Genomic DNA, 22,771 nt, shown 5'->3' with positions numbered 1-22,771 from the left:
TATTTATAAAATTCACTCTTTTAAAGTGTCCATTCAGTGACTTATTTTTTAGTATGTTCAGAATTATGCGACTATCACAACTGTTTAATTAGAAAACATTTTCATCACCCTCACAAAGAAACCCCATGCCACTGAAGCAGTCAGTCCCTCCCCCCCGGCTTCCAGGCCTGCCTCCCACTGATCTCCTCTTTCCCCGTGGGTCTGCCTACCTGGCAGTTCATATAGACAGAACCAGACAAATGGGGCTTTCCACTTGCATAATGTTTTCAGGGGTTACTGTCGCCTGTGTCAGTGCCTCATTTCTCTTCACGGCCGAGTAACAGTCCATCACGTGGATATACAACACTATTCTTTCATCAACTGATGAACATTGAACTGGTCTAACTATTTGGCTATTATGAAACATGCTGCTAAGATATTCAGGTACAAGCTTTTGTGTGGACATTTTTTCATTTCACTGGAAGTAGAACTGCTGGGTTTACTAGTTTATAGTAATTCAGTTGACCGCAGGAACTGTGGCATTGGTGAAGTCTAAATTTGTCTCATCTAAGCCTCTTGTTTCTGAATATGCTAAAGCTCTGGTTTCTTTTCTTTTTTAAAAAAAATATATTTTTATTGACTTCAGAGAGGAAGGGAGAGGAAGAGGGAGAGAGAGATAGAAATATCAATGATGACAGGGAATCACTGATTGGCTGCCTCCTGCACGTCCCCCATTAGGGATTGAGCCTGTAACCCGGGCATGTGCCCTTGACCGGAATCGAACCCGGGACCCTTCAGCTATATTGCTTTTCAAAATGGCTGCATTTTTACATTCCTACCAGCAATGGATGGGTACTCCAATTTCTCTACATTTCTGCCAATACTTATTGTCTGTCTTTTTAATTTTTGTCATCTTACTGGGTGTGAAGTGATATCTCACTGTGGTTTTGATTTGCATTTCATATAATCTTAGTAAATATTTATATGTAGACATCTTATATATAATGAGTTCTCTCTGAATGCATTATGTGTAGTACATGTTCCATATACACTGGCTAAGCCAAAATGAAGGGTTTCACGTCCTTTGCATTCCACAAGTAATCAAGGGTCTATAGTACACCGGTTCTAAAGCCGCTAGGATAGTTTGGCAAGGCCACGAAGGTAGGGTGTAGAGCAGAGAGGCACTGCTCCATCAGCTCTGCATCACCTGACCTTTCTGAGCGTTAGTGGGACATGGTAACACACATGCCTCCCGGTGTAGTTGGGAAGATTAAACAAGATCGCGAGTGTTAAAGGCTTAGCACAGTGACTGCACGGAATAACCACTCGGTTAATTATTATTATTACTACTACTACATGTTAATTATTATTACTGAGTGACTTGAAGTCACAGAGGCAAACAAGACAAATGCCTAATAATAGCACTATGTGATGTAAGCGATGACAGTGATATCTGAATGTCTCCATGACAACGAGGCTGCCTCTGATCCTTATCATTAGGCTATTATGCAGACTAGTTAATAATGTTTACAGAGTGGTTCGAATTCTGAAATATATATTAAATAAATACCAAATGTGAGGTGTGTTCGCTTCAAGAAACCAGCACTCACCTGGCTGGTTTGGCTCAGTGGATAGAGCATCAGCCTGCGAACTGAAGGATCCCAGGTTCGATTCCAGTCAAGGGCACATGCCCGGGTTACAGGCTCAATCCCTAATGGGGGACATGCAGGAGGCAGCCAATCAATGATTCCTGTCATCATTGATATTTCTATCTCTCTCTCCCTCTCCCTTCCTCTCTGAAATCAATAAAAATATATTTTTTTTTAAAAGAAAAGAAACCAGAGCTTTAGCATTTTCAGAAACAAGAAGCTTGGGTGAGACAAATTTAGACTTCACCAATGCCACAGTTCCTGCGTCAACTTACTTCCTGCTGTTACCATTTTTTCAACTAGACACTATGTGAGAAACAAGGCTATTATTTCTTATATATTTATGACAGATTCTTATTTGTACTTTTTAGCCCACAACAAAACAAATATTTCATACAATGTTGGGATTTAATAAATATGCAGTTTATGAATTTTGTGGGCATACTTTGAAGTTTCACAGTTGTGCTGGAGAGCTCTCCTTTCCAACCACATATACTATTTTTGCAGTAAACCAGCAACCATCCTATGTTCATATATATATTACTGATTTCAGAGAAGGGAGAGGAAAAGAGAGATAAACATCAATGATGAGAGAAAATCATTGATCAGTTGTCTCCTGCATGCCCCCCATTGAGGACCGAGCCCACAACCCAGGCATGTGCCCTTGACGGGAATCAAACCAGGATCTTTCAGTTTGCAGGCCAATGCTCTACCCACTGAGCCAAACCAGCTAGGGCAACCATCTTATGTTCTCAATGACAATGTGGTGTCTGAGAGGTAAATCTGCTTTGGGTGAAGGATGCCCTAGAGGGCCTGGAGGACAAAGGCCAGGGACTGGAGGCTGGTTATGACACGGAAAAGGCAGTGGTATGAGCCAGGTCAGAGGCATGAGCACTGGGGAGGTAAGGAAGGCTAGACAGCCAGGAAGAGGCCAATGAGAGGGGAAACCTGGGAGACAGTGAACTAAGAGCCCATTAAGTGAAAACAATTGGCAAGGAACGCAGAGAGTGCAGGAGTGGGAACTTGGGAGCCATGTGGAATCTGTCCCCACAGAAGGGAAGCAGCTCTGGCTCACTGAGATCTGAGGAGAGAAATCTAGCAGAAGGAACACTTGTCCCAAGTGGGAGCTGGACTTGGCTAGATCAGTCCTTTCTTTTGCTCAATTGTGAATCACTTATGCACCAAGTTTCTCTTTGAATACTTCTCTTTATAATACTATAAAGTATACGTTATATACTTAGAAAGGACCGTGGAAGCCATCTAGTGTCTAGGAGCTCCGTGGCTGAATAAATGATGATGCTGATTACCCATTTAGGCCAAAAGAGGATGGGAAAAGTCCCTAAAGAGGTTAGGGGAAGGGCCCCGTTGACCGCAGCTATAGCCAAAGGAAGGAATATCCCTCAGAGGATGGTGGCAAAAACGAAGCAGCCTTTAATTGTTTGGAAATGACGACATAGACTAATACAGTCCATATTTCTCTCTCTCTTCTGGAAACGACCTACTTTATCATTCAGTGGGGAAGCCAATGTAGGAAAATTAAAATATCTCAAAGCCAAAAGAGAATTAGAAGCCATGCGCATCCAGACGAGAAGAAATGAACAAGCTTGAGAAAGCAGACCACGCTGGGGCAGTGACCCTGGGGAAGGACGGCTCCGCAGGAGACAGCGCCTGGGCTGTGCAAAGATGCCCTTCCTCGCGGTCATGGGATGTTTGCTCTCATCTGAGTTGAACTTAAATTCGAGTTTCATTTGGGTTAATAAATAATGTCTTTTAAAAATGTAAAAACATCTAGGATGGATGAAGAATTGTGACTCATACGTTTGTGTGGATTAATGCCATGCAGGTGATTATTTAGATGTTTAACAGCCATAGTGGGGGCATTGACCAGCATTGGGTCAAAGCAGAGTTTGAGGGCCCGTGCTGCCAGGTCACAGAGGTCCCTGAGACCTGCAGTGAGGTGAGGGCATGCCTACAAGAGGGGCTGAGGAAGTGCTATTTACCATCCATCACCCAAACATTTTATATTTAACAAGCAGCACACGTCTCCTGGTATTTACTGGTAGAACACCATCCTGATTCCACAGATTCTTTTCATCTACTAGTTGGGCTAAGTAACACAAAGAGGATTCTGATGAGGCAGGAGGGAGACAGGGATGATACCATTCTGAAGGGCAGTGCACACCAGGGGAGAAAGAAGGAAGGAAATATACAAATGAACAGAAAAATGTTATCCACAAAAGTTTTCTCTCCTTTCCCTCCTCCTCTTCTTCCGAACCACAGGCCTCCCTGTCCCCAGGGCCCATCATCATACTGAAGACCAATCTGTCACACTGACCAAATTTATTGCTTTTCTAAAAATCATTCATAGACTTCACATCTTTTGAATGTGTCGGGCTGGCAGGGTGAGAAGACTGGGAGCTGGGGACCCGGGAGACTTGAGCCTCCTCGCTCTCTTCCTGCCCGGGTTATCCTCTCTGCCCCTCAGGCTCACCCTCTGCTCCCGGTCTTCTCCCGGGGAGCCCCTCAGCCTCCCCTTCTCCAGGCTGAGGCCTGGGCAGAGGGGTGCGCTAACACACTCAGTCTGTCCTTCGCAGGGGAAGGCCCTGCTCTCTGCCCGGCTCCGACCTCCCGCCGCAGCCTCGGAGCACTGGCACGGGGATAAAACGAACTTGCCTTAATATGCTGACGCCGCCAAAACAGTCACACGCTGTTCAAAGCCATCCAATCAGAACTGCTACAAACTTTCCAGCTAAACGCGTGTTTGCTGGTTTTATGACAATAGACAAATTTAGCAAATTTGACAAAAAGTTTAATTTAAAAAATTAGAAATAGTCTAAAATGCCAAATGTAGGAAACAATTTTTTAAAGGATTTTTAAAAGGATCAGAAAGAGCCGAGATCAGTTTGGCTCAGTGGATAGAGTGTCGGCCTGCAGACTGAAAGGTCCTGTATTCGATTCCAGTCAAGGGCATGTACCTTGGTTGGGGCACATTCCCAGTAGGGGGTGTGCAAGAGGCAGCTGATCGATTTCTCTCTCTCATCGATGTTTCTGACTATCCCTCTCTCTTCCTCTCAGTAAAATAATGAATTATATATATATATATATATATATATATATATATATATGCATGCCAGAAAGAAATCCATATAAACAGAAAAATTCCCATAGGAAATGCTGATTTTGGCAACATTCAGGAGAAAAATACGTTCGTCAGTAGACTACATTTTTTTAGGACCTTTCAAAAAATTGAACATTTCTTAAAAATCATGAAGCGGGAGGATGTAAAGAGAAAGTACTAGGTGGCATTCCCACCTAAAGTCATTCAAGCACATTTCACATGCTGGCCCCAAAACAAACACACACAAAGCAAGACAAATGGTCTGTTATAAGATTCCGATTTACACACATCCTCCCTTATCCCCGGGGACACGTCCCAAGACGCCCAGTGGATGTCTGGAACCAAGGATAGCACAAGTCCTCTACGCACTATATGTTTCCTACACACACCTTTCCACGTAAAGGAAGCGCTTCTGGCTCCGCTTTGGCATATCTGAATGGCCGGCATCATCACCCTTGTGCTCTGGGGCCATTATTAGATAAAATAGGGGTGACTTGAACACAAACGCTGCAATCCTGGGACAGTCAATCTGATAATCCTGATGGCTACTAAGTGACTCATGGGCGGGGCATATACAACGTGGAGACAAAGGGATGACTGATGTCCTGGGGCAGAACGGCATGTGATTTCATCAGGCTCCTCAGAACGGTGGCACAGTTTAACATACGTGAATTGTTTACTCTTGGAATTTTCCATTTAATGCTTTTGGGCCCCTCTTGACCAAGGGTAACTGCAACAGTGGAAAGCAAACGGCAGGGACGTGGGCAGAACTCCCTGTGATGCCACATGTGCATAAAGCCACGCACCGGAAAACCTGTGCAAGGTAACAGTAACCTAAGAGAGACAAGCACCTAACTCAGGAAAGCAAGCTTCGGTCAGGGTGACTGGGTGACCTTCAACTTTTACAAAGATATATGTTTTTCTTCAGGTGCGCATGAACGCAATAAACATGTACATATGTGTGTCAAATGTCAAATTCTCAATACTTGTCATAGAAATGAACTTTTAAACAAAGTTCAATAGTTAGGAAATTTTAGAGAAAGAAAAACTACAAATAATTGTTACATTTTTATAGTTTGAATTATATATATTTTTAAAAACCTAGGATACCTGGTTTTTAATTGACCAAAATATAATGTAAGAAACACTACTAAAAGGAGTTAATTAAAAAAATTTTTACAGCCCTGGCTGGTTTGGCTCAGTAGCTAAAGCGTCGACCTGTGGACCAAAGGGTCCTGGGTTGGATTCCAGTCAAGGGCACATGCCCAGGTTGCGGGCTGGATCCCAGAGAGGAGCATGCAGGAGGCAGCCAATCAGGGATACACTCTCATCATTGATGTTTCTATCTTTCTCCCTCTTCCTTCCTCTCTGACATTTTTACAAACAATTCTTCTATTTCTTAAGCAACATTTGACAAAATGGCATTCTAGCATCCTAGAAAAAAACACACAAAAAAACTAATCCTGCAAATAAGATACATAAAAGTTTAGTAAAATTCCACATAAAAATATTATGTTTTTATGGAACTAAACTTTATATTAAATTTTAAAATTTATATTATGAAAAAACATGTGTAGACTTTAATTTTATTCTTATAATTTCTGATCAATTCTTTAAAAAATTAAACTCCCCATAATTCTCATACCGTATTGCCCCAAAAAGGGTCTAAAACTTGCTTATGTTACATTTTGTGGCAAATTTAATACATGTTTCCCAACCCTCAGGGTCATAAAGATAGCCTCCTGTATTTTTCTCTGAAGTTGGATTCTACTCAGCTTGTTTTTCTAAGGAACTGAACAGTGAGGCACTGATATTAACTGTTGGAAGATACAAGCCACAGCTGCAGCCTCCTTCCATCTGTTAGTTTTTGGTTCTAAGCAGTTTTTCAGCTTTTCGTGGAGGCTAGCTTTCAATAGCACAAATAAGTAAAGATTGCTATTTAAAACAATCCTATATAATAAAAAGTTATTATGTAAATCAACTGAACAGAACGCCAGGTTGCTATGACACACACTAACCACCAGGGGGTAGACACTCAACACATGAGCTGCCCCCTGGTGGTCAGTGCGCTCCCACAGGGGGTTGCTGCTCGGCCAGAAGCCAGGCTCACGGCTGGCAAGCGCAGTGGCAGTGGTGGGAGACTCTCCCACCTCCGCAGCAGTGCTCAGGATGTCCGACTGCCAGCTTAGGCCTGCTCCCCACCTTCAGTTGGACATCCCCTGAGGTCTCCCAGACTGCGAGAGGGGGAAGGCCGGGTTGAGGGACTCCCACCCTCTCCACCCCGCCTTCCCTGAGTGCATGAATTTCATGCACTGGGCCTCTAGTATACAATAGAGTTATAGTTTCAGGATATTAAGAAAATAGAAAAGGATAAGTCATATGATCGTCTTACATGAGTGAACAAAACTTCATCCCTGAGCTCCTCCGAACTCTCACTGGGAGTCCAAGCTTCAGCAAACTGCAGGAAATCCCATTTTTCTTTCTCCCCTTCCTCAGCCTGAAGTCGCTCCTTCCTACCGTTCAAAGTGCTCCCGGTAACCTGTGCCTGGAGGAGGGAGAAGCATGTGACCTTCGTAACGTTCGCCGCACTGCTGATATTTGCTAAGCAATATCTTGGTTTTACATTTGAATCACAAACAATCCATTAAAGAAAATCATATTGCTTCAACATATCATGTGCTGCAGTAATATAATTATTCAAAATCACAACCAAATTACCAGTTTTCACTAGACAAATTATCCTAATATTTATAAACTTTTGAATCTACATATGAATGACCATTTTGAATATCTATACTCAGTGCTTGAAAACTATCTTCTAATATTTAGTCAAATCCTTTCTATAAACATTCTACAAGGCTTGGAGAAGAGACAGCTCCAGGGACAGAGCAAGCAATGTCCCTCCTACCTTTTCTAGAGTCTGGGTGCAGGGTGTCCTCTATCCAATATTAGCTCTGGATTCAAGAATCCTTCAGAGAAAGGGTTTATTCTTTACTTCCAAAAAAGACTTGGTGCTTGAATACATTATAGTTCCTTGCTAGCTATCCCTCTCCACTAGCCTCTAAAGCCGTATAAGAAGGGCATGAATACAATAGGAATGTCTGTCTCTATTACAAAGGATGGCAGGTACGATACTACCTTTTCTATTATCGCCAATATCTTTGTGTACTTAGGTATCCTTTGCCTGAAAACACTAAAACTCATCCTCTTAACTCAGGTAGACTATGGATAACAGTAAGGTGGTAACCTGGTTTAAACGCAAGCCTTACCTTGCGATTCAACATTCCCCACATGAGGGTGTCTAGAGTCCCATTGGCAATGAGGTAGTGAATATTCACAGAACTGCACTGTCCGATTCGGTGAGCACGGTCTTCTGCTTGCTTTATATGCCCAGGGTCCCAGTACAGCTCAGCAAATACAACATGAGTTGCAGCAGTAAATGTCAAACCCTGAGCAAAATAAAGTGAAGAAACCAAGATGTAACTATACACTGCGAATATAAAATAGAGCCATGTGTCATAGACTTTCTGAATACATTAAATGGAGAAGAGAACGCTAAAGGACTTAAAAACATATCAGTTTTTCATACTAAGCCAAATTAAGAAAATATAATTCATGAAAGGCAGATGAAGACTGCAAGACAGCCAGGTGAACTACAAAGCACACATTCAAAATGTATTTCAATATTTCAAAAGTCAGCTTGATGGACACACACACACACAGAATTACTTTATTGTCTGATGAGGACTGGATTCATGTTACCACTGGAAAATCTAATAAAATACATTATAAATGAGAGTATAATTTCTAACACATGGTATCCATAGCAACGAGGAGAGAGCAATGACATCCTCTGTTCATTTAATTCATACTGATGTTCTATAAAGCAAGAAAATCATGTCTCCAGTCATACTGTTCTCTTCCTATGAAATTTCTTATGTTACATTCCAAAGGCTCTGAAGTCTACTAGCTTGTATCTCAATATACATAACACAATTTCATTTTCTACACAATTGCACTTTACATCAGTTTGAAATAGTGCAACATTAAAACGATTAACTGTCTTGTTTTATAAATAATATATGAAATAAACAAATTTCCTCAAACTAAAAGTGAGTAAAAAACGCAGGCTGAGTTGGCAGGCTGAGTGAACTGTGAACCCTGCTTATGCTATTGTCACATGCAGGTGGTGGACAGAAACACCTGCCATCCTTCGAGAGTGTCATCCAACCCATGCTGATGCTCACATGCACTAGAACTTGAAGGGAGGGACTCTTATGACTGCTGTATTGTTATTGTGACATGTGATTCTAACTTAAACTATTTTTATATCTCATAACAACATCATTCTAACCTTCATTCAATGGTGGCATTAGTTCTCAAGCTGAAAAATTAACTGAGGATCGATCACTATGGAACAGAGTTAGAAGTAATAAAAACATGGAGAAAGCCAAACCACCACCATGCTAAACTGTGCTGCTGTTTAGGACAGGGAATGCCACAAAACCTTAGAGATGATACCGAAAATGAAGAAGTGTATTTAAAGAGGGACACCGTTAAGCACGTACAGAGCGTCATGTGACCATATGACAATGAAGGGGAGTATGCTGGCAGGCTCAGTTCCTTCTAAGACACTTCTAAACTACAACAAAAGAGCCACACACCCCGAGCAACGCTATTTCTCCTTTCCTTTCTTCTTATGAAGATACTGTCCGTGAACATGAGTTTTGAATGATGCAGGAATACGGCCAAGAATAAAATGTGAGTGCCCTGTCAATCTTACCTTCAGAGTCTTTTCTCAGGCCGCTCCTGAGCTCTCCTGCCTGGCTCTGCCTCATTGCTTCTCCCATACTATGAGCATTCCATTTCTAATTTTAAGCTTTTTGGTGATATTGTCTATGTCTGGAATATTCTAACATATAAAACTCAGATTACTGGAAGTTTAATCCAACATGAGCATGAAAGTGTTGAGACAATCATCCTTTGGGTTAGAATTCCTAGTGAGTTCTAGAACCATGTAAAATTGTATGTATATGTGGGTAAATCCTCATGGAATTTCTCTGTACATACAATCTTATATACACACACTAGTTCGCTGGGTAAAAAGCAGATCTTTGGCTCCGGTTCAGATTCAAGTCCACGGAAGATGCCAGATATGGCATACACCAGGTTGGACGCACAGCTATATATTCAATTACTTTTCCAGATGTTAAATATCGTGGCTCAGACATTTACAGTGAAGTACTTCAGAATATTAGTAGAAAAGAAAATACAGAAGGCTCCCCTCTTCTACAGTGTGGCAGAGACTGCTACTGCCTTCCCCAGTACTTATTCTTATCTTATTCCTTCGCAAAGTAACACCTGCCTTTTAGCATAACTACCTGGAAAAAAGGCTGCTTTTCCCAGCCTGCCTTGCAGTGGCTAGTTGTGGCCATGGGACTGACCACAGGCCGGTGAGAGGTAGCATGCCTCTCTCCACACAGCTGTCTGGATGGCAGCTCTGCAGAAGCTTGAGCAGCCTTCGTAGGAAAGAGAGACCTGCCAGGAGTGGTGAAGCAGAAAGCCATGCTAGTCTTGGACTGTCTACATGAGAGAACTAAGTATTTAGGTTTTTTAATAAGGGTTTCTATTTATTTGTAGGCAAGCATAATTCTTAAATATATATATATATATATTTCAGAGAGGAAGGGAGAGGGAGAGAGAGATAGAAACATCAATGAGGAGAGAAAATCATTGATCAGCTGCCTCCTGCTTGCCCCCCCAACTCCCAATGGGGATCAAGCCAACAACCAGGACATGTAACCTGACTAGAAATCAAACATTGACCTCCTGGTTCATAGGTCCATGCTCAACCACTGAGCCATGCCAGCCAGGTGCCAAATGTAATTCTAAGGATCAAACCAGGGGCATCCCATACAAAGTTCTCAGAAACAGAGTTCTTATTTCTCAGGCCATCTTACCTTATGAACTCTGAGGAAAATTACCAAGGAAGATAAATTCTGTAAGAAAGGGATGGGAAAAGTCCAACAAATTCAAAGGAAGGAAAAACAGTCATGAAATAGTATTACAATCAAATGCACTATAATACTTCTAGAAAATTCTTTCCTTGAAAATTTAGGGAGATAACAGTCAGCGGTGTTGAGGTCTCCTTCTATTATACTTTCCAGCACTCTTCAACACAGAATGAACATTTATCACACTAGATACCAGATATAAAGTTATCACTATAGTTAATGGCCTTTTTATGATTTCAAAGACATTTTATTATCAAGTTGAGGCCTGAAATTTCTTACCTGACCAGCAGCCTGAATGCTTAGGATAGCCACACGGGTCTCAGGATCCTTTTGAAACTGATTAACCAGATGTATTCTTTCTGAAGACGGAACACTTCCATCTATCCTAATGTATCGAGTCTAGCATTAACAAAGGAAACAGGAAAATTAGGACAAGCCCGTTTGTACCCATCTTATTTTATATATTTTACAGCTTATTTTTATGTTCACATAATAAAATAGAAACTGGTTAAGATGACAGGTTGGAAAATATACAAGATGAATCTTAACCAAATTACTTAATAGCTTCTGATAACAATTTTATGTTTTTTTATTATTTGAGTTTTATTTTCAAGATTAAAAGCAATTTATTCATTTTTAGAGAGAGAAAAAGAAGAGAGAGAGAAAGGAAGAGGGAGAAAGAGAGAGAGGGAGAGAGAGAGAGATCAATTGGTGGCCTCCCACACGGGGATGGAACTCAAAACATGGGTATGTTTCCTGACCGGTAATTGAACCCACCACCTTTCAGTGTATGGGACGACGCTCCAACCGAGCCACACCAGCTAGGGCCTAGAAATTTTATATTTTTTTAATCTTTTAAGCTACTTGAGGGTAGGAGCTATGCCTAATTCATCTTTATACCATCATTGCCAAGCGTAATGTCTTGTACGTAACAGGAGATCCATAAATCATGACTGAATTAAGCTAATGTTGTCTCAGTAAAATTCCATGAAAATCAATACGCCAATTTTCAATTTAATGATGTATCAGAATAACTTTCTAGTTATAGGACTACTAACTCTAGAGAAAAAGTAAAATCAGACATACAAGAAAGGAAAAAGGGCATTCTGCCCAGGTATTAGAAATCCATGAAGAGCAGTACATCTATTTCTGAAATATCCCAATAGTACTGGGAAAATATCTTTTTTATTTTTTTAAAAATATATTTTATTGATTTTACACAGAGAGGAATTGAGAGGGATAGAGAGTTAGAAACGTTGATGAGAGAGATACATCGACCAGCTGCCTCTTGCACACCCCCCACTGGAGATGTGCCCGCAACCAAAGTACGTGTCCTTGACCGGAATCGAACCCGGGACCTTTCAGTCCACAGGCCGATGCTCTATCCACTGAGCCAAACTGGTTTTGGTGGAAAATATCTTTTTTAATGTTCCATTTGAGTTCTCTTTTTTCACATTATTAAACTTAAAAGAAATAGGCATCTCCATTGAGGTGGGGGACAAGACCCACACCCATGATTTTAAGAAGCAGGAAAGCATTAAGTGCCTATCTGAACAGTTCTGAGTTTTAAGAATGATGTGAGTTGAGAAAAGGAAGCAATCAGTATGTGTTAAAACAGCTAAAAATAACTTATTTCTCAACTTCATAAAACAAGTATAAGCCCTGAATTTAAAATAACCTCATTTATATGTGCACTTTTATGGAAAATATAGTCTTAAATAGTTGAGACAGAAATATTCACTTATATAAGAAGACAGTCAAGTGAATCACTAAATAGAATATCCCTTAGTAACTTTCTCTGTCTTCACAAAAACATATAAAATGACCAGTGATCCATTTACTATCCATTAGGGAGATTATAAAATCTTCAGATAGTCTTTCTAAAGAAAACACATTGCTTTGAGCAGTTCACCTCCAACCCCAGGATACCTATATTTTTTATTCTCAGTGATGTAAATGGGATTCTAAATCCACCAGGAAAGCAGAAGTGGAGAACAGAAGGAGACTGCTCCTCTTGGAATAGATTCCAGTATTTTAAGGAATAATAGAATCCGAATAAGAAAATACTGTGAGTCTAATAGTAAGGTCCAATCATTTCAAAGTGATTTGTAAGGTTAACTCTCCCTCAGAAAGTGTTTTATAGTCACTATGAGCTAATTAATGAGAAAGTATCTTTCAATGTACAGCACTTTTTTTATCATCAATCTTTCCATAAAGGAAACACTGACATTACTTTTTGGGTAATAATGAACTTACTGGCTAGTGCTTGATACATCTATACTGTACAAAGTAATAAAAATATGGTTTTATTCCTCCATTTAAAAAAATCTACCTACACAGGCAGGAAGTTCTGCTGTTATGCGTATATCGAGCTCACAGTTTGTCAGGAGATATTATCTGGCTGCCTCTGAGCATCTCTAGAAGCCCTCGCACATCAAGGGATGGCAGGTTTCAACTTTGGAAGAAAAAATGGAAGATGCTGTCACTGACAGAACAGCTGGGAAACAAGGTGGGCCTAAGATCCCAGGCAGGAAGGCAGCTGGCTTGCTGGAGCTTACCTGATGGACTAACCGGCCCTAAGCTATAGATTCACTTACACTACTAGTAAGTCTTCGTAATCATATTCTATGGGGTATGCTGCCTGGAGTTTGAAAGGTCTGGCTATAGCTGGACACAAAAATCAGCGGAATTCATCCTTCCTTTCCCCCATTCCAGGGGTGCCTTTCGGGTAAACAAAAATTTTAACTTTTAACTGCCTATACCAATCTCAAATGGTATATCCATGAACAAAAACTAAATTCAAGACATAGACTATTAAAGCAGCATATTTTAATCAATTCAGACCATTTGATTAGTGGAAAATTATGAGATGGTATAAAAGGCAAATTTTAATAGGATACTATCAAGACAATAGTAATATAATATTAGGATAATTTTCAAGAAAAATATATAATAATAATTTATATACCATCATGCAAAATAGGTTAAAAAAAACACAAAAAAAAACTTCGATTATAAGACAACTGATGCACCTGAAAGTACTTTATGGACAAATGGTAACATACCTTGTTTTCTATGACTGCTTCTGTGCAAGCCTGGAGCATGAGTAAGTGGTGAGCGAAAACCAGGAATTTAAGCGAATCGTTCTGAAGCATCATCTTAATATAATCCTTTACCGCACCTGCCTAAATATTAAAGTTAAACCTTATTTTTATTAACATCATAAAATGTTTATTAAAAGTCATTTTACTTCCTTACAAGAATCAAGAAAAACTCAAACATTGATACATTTCTATGAATTTCTGTTTTGTGTTCTAAGTAGCCCAAGGAAATAGAAGCTCACATATAATAGTGAGTGGGAGAAGAGGGACAAAAGAGGAAAAAGAATATATTCTTGTTGAGAAGACAAGAATATAAGAATTAACAGGAAGAAAAAGATGACAAAAGAGTTTAGGTGGAAAGTAGATTCTGGCCAAGAAGAGATTGGTGGTTTTTTTCTGAAGGCAATTTCAAAAAGTGGAATAGAGTTAAGAAGAAAATGAAAGGTAAGAAATTAGATGAATAGCATGAAGGGAAGACTAGGAAAGAATGAGAAAGCTGGGACTGAAGCTTAATGATTAAGAAAGTAGGTTTATTAACTTTTTTAGCTAAAAAATTAAGTAGATTTACAAATAGGGCATTTTAGGGAGAAATGGATAATGAGAAGGTCACAGAAGAGGCTGGAGTAATGAGATTAAAAGTAAAGAAGGGAGGTCTGAGAGAGCAGGGAGATACAAAGAAATTGTTGGGTAGAAAAGGAAAAAAATTTACGAAGTGCAAATTGAATAGGCTTTTCTTACTTAACGGGAGGCCAAATTACCTATTAAGAATAAGAAATCAACCTGAGATGAATCAAATAAGACAAATTTAAAGTGGATAGCATGACTTAAATCTACAGCACAAATACAGCCTCTTAACTGTTAAAAACTAGTTACTTTGACATTTTGGGGGAAAACAGTAGGCGGAACACATTTAATCTCCATCCCTCTCAGAGCTCTATTTAAATAACAGAAAGTAATATATAGGGAGAAAGCATTGGAGAGGGAGTGATAGCAATAAAACTTTGGAAGCTAAAGAGTAGACAGATGCCTGGTAACTGATCAGCCACCTAACAACAGTTCCTAAGCTGCCGTATGAAAAACCCAGAAGAGAAGCGCCTGGTTTGCAATGTTGTAATCTTAAAAAGTTCGGGAAATGGCGCCTCTGGAAGGAGGAAGGGGACGTGGCTAAAACAGGAAGATTGGTTGAAAGAATGTTTAGCGGTTTATTATGGGAAACACTCATCCATATGCTGTCTCTACCCATTCCGTACAATAATGACTTCCCATCCCAGCCTGGCAGAAAACTAGAGATTTATTTTCTCAAGCTGGTAAAGTAAGGTATCTGATGGAGGAATCTCACATTGATGGTAGGCTATCCTATAAAAATCCTGGGGATTAAATGAAAGCTACATAACAAATGCTGAGATCTTCTCTTCTTTCTCAATCTTCTTACCCGTCACAGACCCATACTCTCTAGGCAGAGAACAGAACCATGTAAAATTATTATTTTCTGAGGAATCTGACCACCCAAAGAGAAAAAACTAAAGATATTGATTTTGGGGGTTCCTCAGCACAACATTCCAGTCAGATCACCTTTTATTGAAACCCACAGTTTACAAGCCATAGCCACAAATAAAGTTTCCAGGCATCATTTAATGTCTTACTTGTAAATAAAAACAAAGAACTAAGGATCAGCAGGCATTTGTAGAAGGCAACCTATCTGAACAGATCAACTGTACAGAGAGAGGAAAATTAGAAGGGATTACATTTGTAAAACAAGAATGGTATGCTACAAAAAAAGAAATAAAGAGGAAGGAAAGTATTCTTGGTAAAATATATATATATTAACAGAAATAAGAAAATAAGAAATTCACTGGCTATTAAAATAAGAAAGTCTTCCAGAAAAAAATCAGTTAAAATATCTAAAATATAAGAAAATTAGAGGACCAGGCCAGTAGGGCAATATATGAATAAAAAATTCTAGAAAACAGAGGAAAGAAAATAATAAAAGAAATACAAATGTTTTACAGAACTTAAGGTATTAAATTTCCAAAATGGAATGTGGCAAAGGCCTAAGAAGATTCTGCACAATGGATGAAAATGGACCCAGAGTTACGTCCATCATGAAACTTTATAATCCTGGGGACAAAGAAACGACTCTATGAGCTTCCAGAAAGGAGTGGAAAAGATTTCACAAAATCAAAATCGAATAAAAATTTTGAACTGCATTGGATACTTCAATATCAATACTAAAAATCCTAAGAGAAAATGATTTCCAACTAAGAATTTATATCTAGCCTAATTAAAAATCAGACAGAAAAATAGAATAAAAGTATTTTCAAATATGCAAGGATTAAAATAGTTTACCTCTAATATACACACTTTTTTAGAAGACTACTGAAGAATGTGGTCCAGCAAAATAAGGGAGTAGACAAAAGAAGAAAATAATCCTATATAATAAAAGGCTAATATGAAAATACATAGAAAGACAGAACTGAAAAACTGAACAACTGGCCACTATGATGTGCGCTGAACCACCAGGGGGTGCGTGCAGAACATAGTGGGAGCTGGCAGCAGGCTGCAGAGCATAGAACATGGTGGAGGTCAGCTGTGGTGGAATGGTGGAGCAGGTGAGAGGGGGTCACCAGACCAAGGCAGGGCACTGGTCACTATCATCGGAGCGAGCCTCTGGTGGTTACTGAAAATTCTTTGCTCCTATGAGCCGCAGTCCCGCCTGGTGCTCGCACCTGCTGAGCCCGCTGCTGGCCCCAATTGCTCAGCGCTGTCAGCAGGCGCGAACAGCAGCTGCCGGCCCCGATCGCCCCTCAGGGCTTCTCCACCACCCCTGCTCCTGCGCAGCGATTGGGGCAGCAGCCACCACTCACATCTGCTGATGGCACCAGCCCTGCACAGAGAATGGGCTGAGACACGCCCCTGGGCCCACCACACCCTCACAACCCACAGTTCCCTTCAAGGTGGACTAATTTGTTCACTGAGCCCCTAGTTCTATCTAATAAAGAGGGAATATGCTAATCGACCATCACTCAGTCACAAAGATGACTGTACCCACAGCTGAGGCCAAGTTTCCTTAAGGATCCTTAATGAGGAATCAGCAGGGACCTGAGGCTATGCCCTCCCCTGCTCCTGTGGGGCTTGACAGGGGGCCTCAGGCTGAGCTCCCCACCCAGCAGGGCTTGACAAGGGACCTAGGCTGGGGGACCTCAGGCTGTTCCTCCTGCCTTGGAACCAGACCAAGGGATCTGAGGTCACATCCCTCACCCAGAGGGGCTTCATGGGGGACCTGAAGGAACACTTCCCGTCCTGGTTCTGGGTTAGGGGACTTTGGGCTGCTCCCCCCACCCCAGCCCTAGCACCAGGTCGGGGGACCTTGGGCCGCACCCCCTGCCACAGCACCGTGCCAGGGGACCTGAGGCTGCTCTCCCCTGCTTGACAGGGGACCTGAGGCTGGCCCCCCCACACCCAGCGGGGCTTGACAGGCGACCTGAGGCTATATCCCCCACCTGGCGGGGCTTCACAAGGGTTGGATTGGCCAGGTCTGGATCTAGTCCAGTGGGGAGGGGGGGCAGCCAGTTCTGGGTCTAATGCGATTTTGAGGCGCATGTGGGTGGGTAGGGACTTGACTCTGGGTCCCCCTTTTAATGTGCACAAATTTCGTGCACTGGGCCACTAGTATCAAATAAAGAGGTAATTCAGCACAAGGAATAAATAGAGAAAATCTCCAGGATGAGAGCTCTGTAGCAGACTGGATGAGCAACAGTCCCGACTGGGGTGGACCAAAGGCTACAGGGCAATTTTTCCCCCCAAATATATTTTATTGATTTTTTACAGAGAGGAAGGGAGAGGGATAGAGATAGAGAGAGCTAGAAACACCGATGAGAGAGAAATACCGATCAGCTGCCTCCTGCACACCCCCTCCTGGGGGTGTGCCCGCAACCAAGATACATGCCCTTGACTGGAATTGAACCTGGGACCTTAAAGTCTGCAGGCCAATGTTCTATCCACTAAGCCAAACCAGTTTTGGCCAGGGCAATGTTTTTTACATAGATTAAAATTAATAGAATACTAATGTTTAAAGATATTGAAAGGAGCCCTGGCTGCTGTGGCTCAGTTGGGTGTCACCCCATGCACTGAAAGGTCACTGGTTCAATTCCCCACCATGACACATGCCTGGATTTCATGCTCAATCCCCAGTTATTGGGTGCAGGAGTCAGCTAATCCATGTTTCTCTTTCACGTTGATATTTCTCTCTTTCCTTCTCCCTTCTCTAAAATCAATAAAAATCAATCAATCAATCAATAAATAGATTTTTAAAAAATTTAAATATTGAGAGAAAATTAAACCACCAGAAGAAGTCTGAAAATAAATTATTGAAAATTAGTTAGAAGAAAGAAAACATACCCATAGTATATTGCACAGTTCTCCTAGAAATATTACAAACACTAGAGGCCCGGTGCATGAAATTCATGTACGGGTGGGGGGGGTGTTGTCCCTCAGCCCAGCCTGCACCCCCTCTAATCTGGGATTCCTCTCACAATCCTAGACTGCTGGCTCCCAACTGCTCACCTGCCTGCCTTCCTGATTCCCCCTAACCACTTCTGCCTGCCAGCCTGATCACCCCCTAACCACTCCCCTGCCAGCCTGATTGATGCCCAACTGCTCCCCTGCCAGCCTGTTTGCCACTAACTACCCTCCCCTGCAGGCCTGCCCCCCACCCAACTGCTCTTCCCTGCAAGCCTGTTCGCCCCCAACTTCCCTCCTCTGCTGGCCTGGTCACCCCTAACTGCCCTCCCCTACAGGCTTAATCACCCCCCATTGTCCTCCCATGCAAGTCTGGTCCCTCCCAACTGCTCTCTCCTGCTGGCCATCTTGTGATGGTCATCTTGTGTCCACATAGCGGCAGTCAACTTGTGTGTTGGAGTGACAGTCAATTTGCATATTATATATATTTTTTTGTTAGATAGGATTAGATAGAATAAAGGCCTGATGCATGGGTGGGGTCTGGATGGTTTGCCCTCAAGGGTGTCCCAGATCAGGGTGGGGGTTCCCTCGGGGGATGGGACATCCTGGGTGAGGGGCCTGGGGTAGTTTTCAGGCTGGCCACATCCCCCAGAGACCCAAGCAGAGGCTCTGGTATTCGGGATTTATTTATCTTCTATAATTGAAACTTTGTAGCCTTGAGTGGAGTCAAGCCTCCTGCTTGCTCCGTGGGTGGCCGCAGCCATTTTTGTTGAGATTTATTTATTTTCTATAATCGAAACTTTGTAGCCTTAAGCAGGGGCCAAGGCAGGCCAGGGTGCGGAAACTTGGCTTCCTCCATCACCAGGGGAAACTCAAGCCTCCAGCTCTGAGGCTACTGCCATTTCTGTTTGGATTTATTTATCTTCTATAATTGAAACTTTGTAGCCTTAAGTGGAGGCCAAGGCAGGCCAGGGCAGGTGGAAAGCTTGGCTTCCTCCATTGCCAGGGAAACCCAAGCCTCCTTCTTTCTCCTTGGCTGTAGCCATCTTGGTTGGGTTAATTTGCATATTTTCTCCTGATTGGCTGGTGAGCATGGCTTGTGGGTGTAGTGGAGGTATGGTCAATTTACATATTACTCTTATTAGATAAGATGGTTCTAATAATATATAAATGGTGAATATTGACTAAGCCAAAATTAGTTTAAGTTACTATAAAATTAATAAAGTATAACTATCAATATATCTATCCACCCATGCATGCATCCACTTTTTTGGGAGAAGGGGAATTCAGAAAAGATCTAGATGTGTGGGAAAGGTGAGAGGTGAAGGAACTAAAATTTTATCTTCTACATTGGGAAGGCAAATGGTGACAGCTAAAATTATAAACAAACAGTAATACAAACCAAGAAGCAAGATAAACTTGTAGCTGAGAGATTTGAGATAAATATTAAAAAGATCAGCTACAAGAATAGGAAGCGGTTGCCTTTAGGGAATAAGTTTAGGGAACTGTTATATTTTGAAATGGCTATTTCTCCTCATTCAACTATGACCATATGTGGCTTTGGTAGTAGTGAAAAAAAATTAAAACGGGCATTTCAAAATTGAAAAATACCTATTGAAAGCTCATTTGAAAGCCCCTTTTTGTATGTCTAAATTTTCTAAACAATAGTTATTCATCACACAATGAGACTGGAAGCTGTTAGGAACTTTAGCCTTGGATTTCAGTGTCTCAGAAAGTAGAAATGAAGCCCTCTCAAAATAAGGAGCTATAAATTCCAGATATGTTGCCATGGTAACTGAACCACTTTAATAAACTTCATGTTTGTCTAAAGAGCTATATTTACCATGATAAGCCTTTCAAAAAGAACATGGCAAGTTGGAGTATTTTTAAGGTACATTCATTTCCCATCCATTGCAGACTAATAACTGTTCCCCAGCATCAGACGCATTCCGTGCCTCTTCATAAGAAAGCCACTTCTACTAGAATCATCCACTCATGCCACCCTTCCTTATTCAACCAGAAACTGCTGATGCCACAGCACAAGCTCCCTACTCCTGACTCCTTCCAATCCACTGGTTCAGAATAATTTATGGTGACTATTAATTTTATAAAGTTCAATCATATCATGGGCTAAACAGTCTCTTGGGACTAAATTTAGTAACTTAATCATCTTTGTGATATTGCTTCTTAGGAAAAAATGCATTTGGAGAACCAAAATAACTATGCACAAACACTCTTTAGAATTACATAGATTTGCATCCTAAAACATAATATACATGCATTTTAATTATTCTGATTTTATTTTTAAAAAATATATTTTATTGACTTTTTACAGAGAGGAAGAGAGAAGGATAGAAAGTTAGAAACATCGATGAGAGAGAATCACCAATCAGCTGCCTCTTGCACACCCCCTACTGGGGATGTGCCCACAACCAAGGTACATGATCTTGACCAAAATCGAACCTGGGACCCTTCAGTCTCCATTCCACAATCCACTATCTATTTTCCTCCTCTAACACAAGAACATCATTGTTTTATTCACACTTTATTATCACTGACCATCTTACTAATGAACAGGAAGGAGGCAGACTGTGCCTGGTTCGGAGCCAGAGACCCGTGCCTGAACAGCAGTGGCTTCAGTCACAGAATCTCAGGCCCTGCGTGGCAGAGACGATCGCGGTCGCCTCATTCCATCTCACTGAAGACTATAAATAGATCCTACCTGTGTTAAGCTGCTGAGGCAAAACAGCAAAGAGGAAACACACTTGTGCATAATGGAGCTGTGTTTAAAGCAGTCTGCCTCCTGGAAAAATTTTAAGGCACAAAGGAATGCTCCCATTCCCCAAATAACAGAAATTTAAATTATGGGATGGTTTAATCATAGAAAAATAACTGGCATTTCTCTTAAAATGGACTTCTCTAAAAATGAGATGTTGTTGTAACGTACCAGAAAATAGCTAAAAGTTAGCTAAGTTATACTCACTTATATCTGTTTCCCTAGGAGAGTATTACACAGATCGTAAGTCTAAAAAATCTGTGAATTTGTATCCAGTGTATTCTCAATAAGTATTAAAAGAAATAAGAATAATAATATAAAGGAAAATTAATTTTAATAACCTGAGACCCTTCACTAATTGACTTTTTACCAATAACACTGATTATTTTATCTTCATTTCCTTTTAGTGTTTATCATAATTATTTACTGTTTATTATCATTATTAAACTTCTTATTACTAAGAGGTATCTAAAAAAGAGATCTCAATAATGTAATAACAAAACTAAGAAAATAATGACAAACATACTTAAAACTTATACAACCCCTATCCTCCTATGTACAAGTTCTGAATCTCTAAAGACAGACCAGCATAAATGCTTTCACAGCACATGGAGGGTATATATCAGTACCATAATTGTACAATACTTTAGCACTGCATATTATAAAAATGGATCATATCAATATAACCTAATTTGCTGACATGACCTAGTTTGAAGTGCTGTATTCCTGTCTGCCTAGAAGGACACGAGAAAAAGAAGAGAAGATCAGAGCAGAGCAGGCAACCTATCCAGGAGCTCTGTGAAACCTGAATAGATGGAGACACATCTATCGCTAAGGCTTCAGACAAACTGTGCTTGGAGCAAAGGGATAGGATAGATGACCCTCAAAGGTTCTTTCTAGCGCACTGTTCTCTAATCACAGATAATGAACAGTGTTAAAATAGTCATATAAATGGATGTGGGAAGGATTTGCTTCCTCAGAAGAGCTGACAAGAAAAATACTTTACACATTGTTTATTATCCTATAGAATAAAGAGGTAATATGCAAATTAACCCTCACACTGTCAGATCGTCACAAAATGGCTGTGCCCACAGCAAAGGCAGGGTTCCCGTAACAAAGAATGGCTGTGCCCACAGCAGAGGCGGGGTTCCTGTAAGGAGCCATAATGAGCGATCACAGGGACCTGAGACTTCGTGGCACTGCCGCGCTGGGGTGGGGGATCGGAGGCTGTACCCCCCACCTGGTGGGGCTTGAAGGGGGACCTCAGGCTGTGCCCCCCACCCTGGTGTAGGCTGGAGGACCTGAGGCCATGCCCCCATCATGGCACCAAACCAGGAAACCTGAGGCTGTGTCCTCCCACCCAGCAGGGCCTGATCGGGGACCTGAGGCTGTGCCCCCTGCCGGGGTGGGGGGAGGGGGGGCTTAAGCGGGGTGGAGCTGGCCAGGTCTGGATCTTGCCCAGTCGGGGTGGGGCCAGCTGGGTCTGGGTCTCACGCTATTTCGAGGAGTGCGTGGGTAGATGGGGACTGTCTCTGGGTCCCGTGGTGCACCCCAGACTCTGACAGGAGGAAGATTTTCATATACATTTTATTATTTTTTTTTAATCTCTGATATTTCTATTATGGAGAAAGGGCAAATAGCAATATTAAAATATTTCCTCTAATTAATTTCCTTTT

At 41.3% G+C, this 22,771-nt stretch overlaps 1 protein-coding gene across 2 annotated transcripts in view; it reads right to left on the bottom strand.

The window, feature by feature from the left end:
- ZRANB3 (zinc finger RANBP2-type containing 3) overlaps positions 1-22,771 on the bottom strand; it is a 162,721-nt gene that overhangs the window by 31,453 nt on the left and 108,497 nt on the right. For both annotated transcript variants that reach the window (XM_045575675.1, XM_036420869.2), the window contains exons 9-12: positions 13,826-13,945; positions 11,040-11,159; positions 8,016-8,195; positions 7,139-7,291 (exon numbers count right to left, since the gene is read on the bottom strand). In XM_045575675.1, the coding sequence (XP_045431631.1) occupies positions 7,139-7,291; positions 8,016-8,195; positions 11,040-11,159; positions 13,826-13,945 (573 nt within the window). The remainder of the gene's footprint in view (positions 1-7,138; positions 7,292-8,015; positions 8,196-11,039; positions 11,160-13,825; positions 13,946-22,771) is intronic.

The sequence above is a fragment of the Pipistrellus kuhlii genome, unplaced genomic scaffold (assembly GCF_014108245.1).
Source record: "Pipistrellus kuhlii isolate mPipKuh1 unplaced genomic scaffold, mPipKuh1.p scaffold_m20_p_7, whole genome shotgun sequence".
NCBI classification, from domain to species: domain Eukaryota; kingdom Metazoa; phylum Chordata; class Mammalia; order Chiroptera; family Vespertilionidae; genus Pipistrellus; species Pipistrellus kuhlii.
Note: the sequence above shows the minus strand (reverse complement) of the source record. Positions and strands in the feature narration are given on the sequence as shown.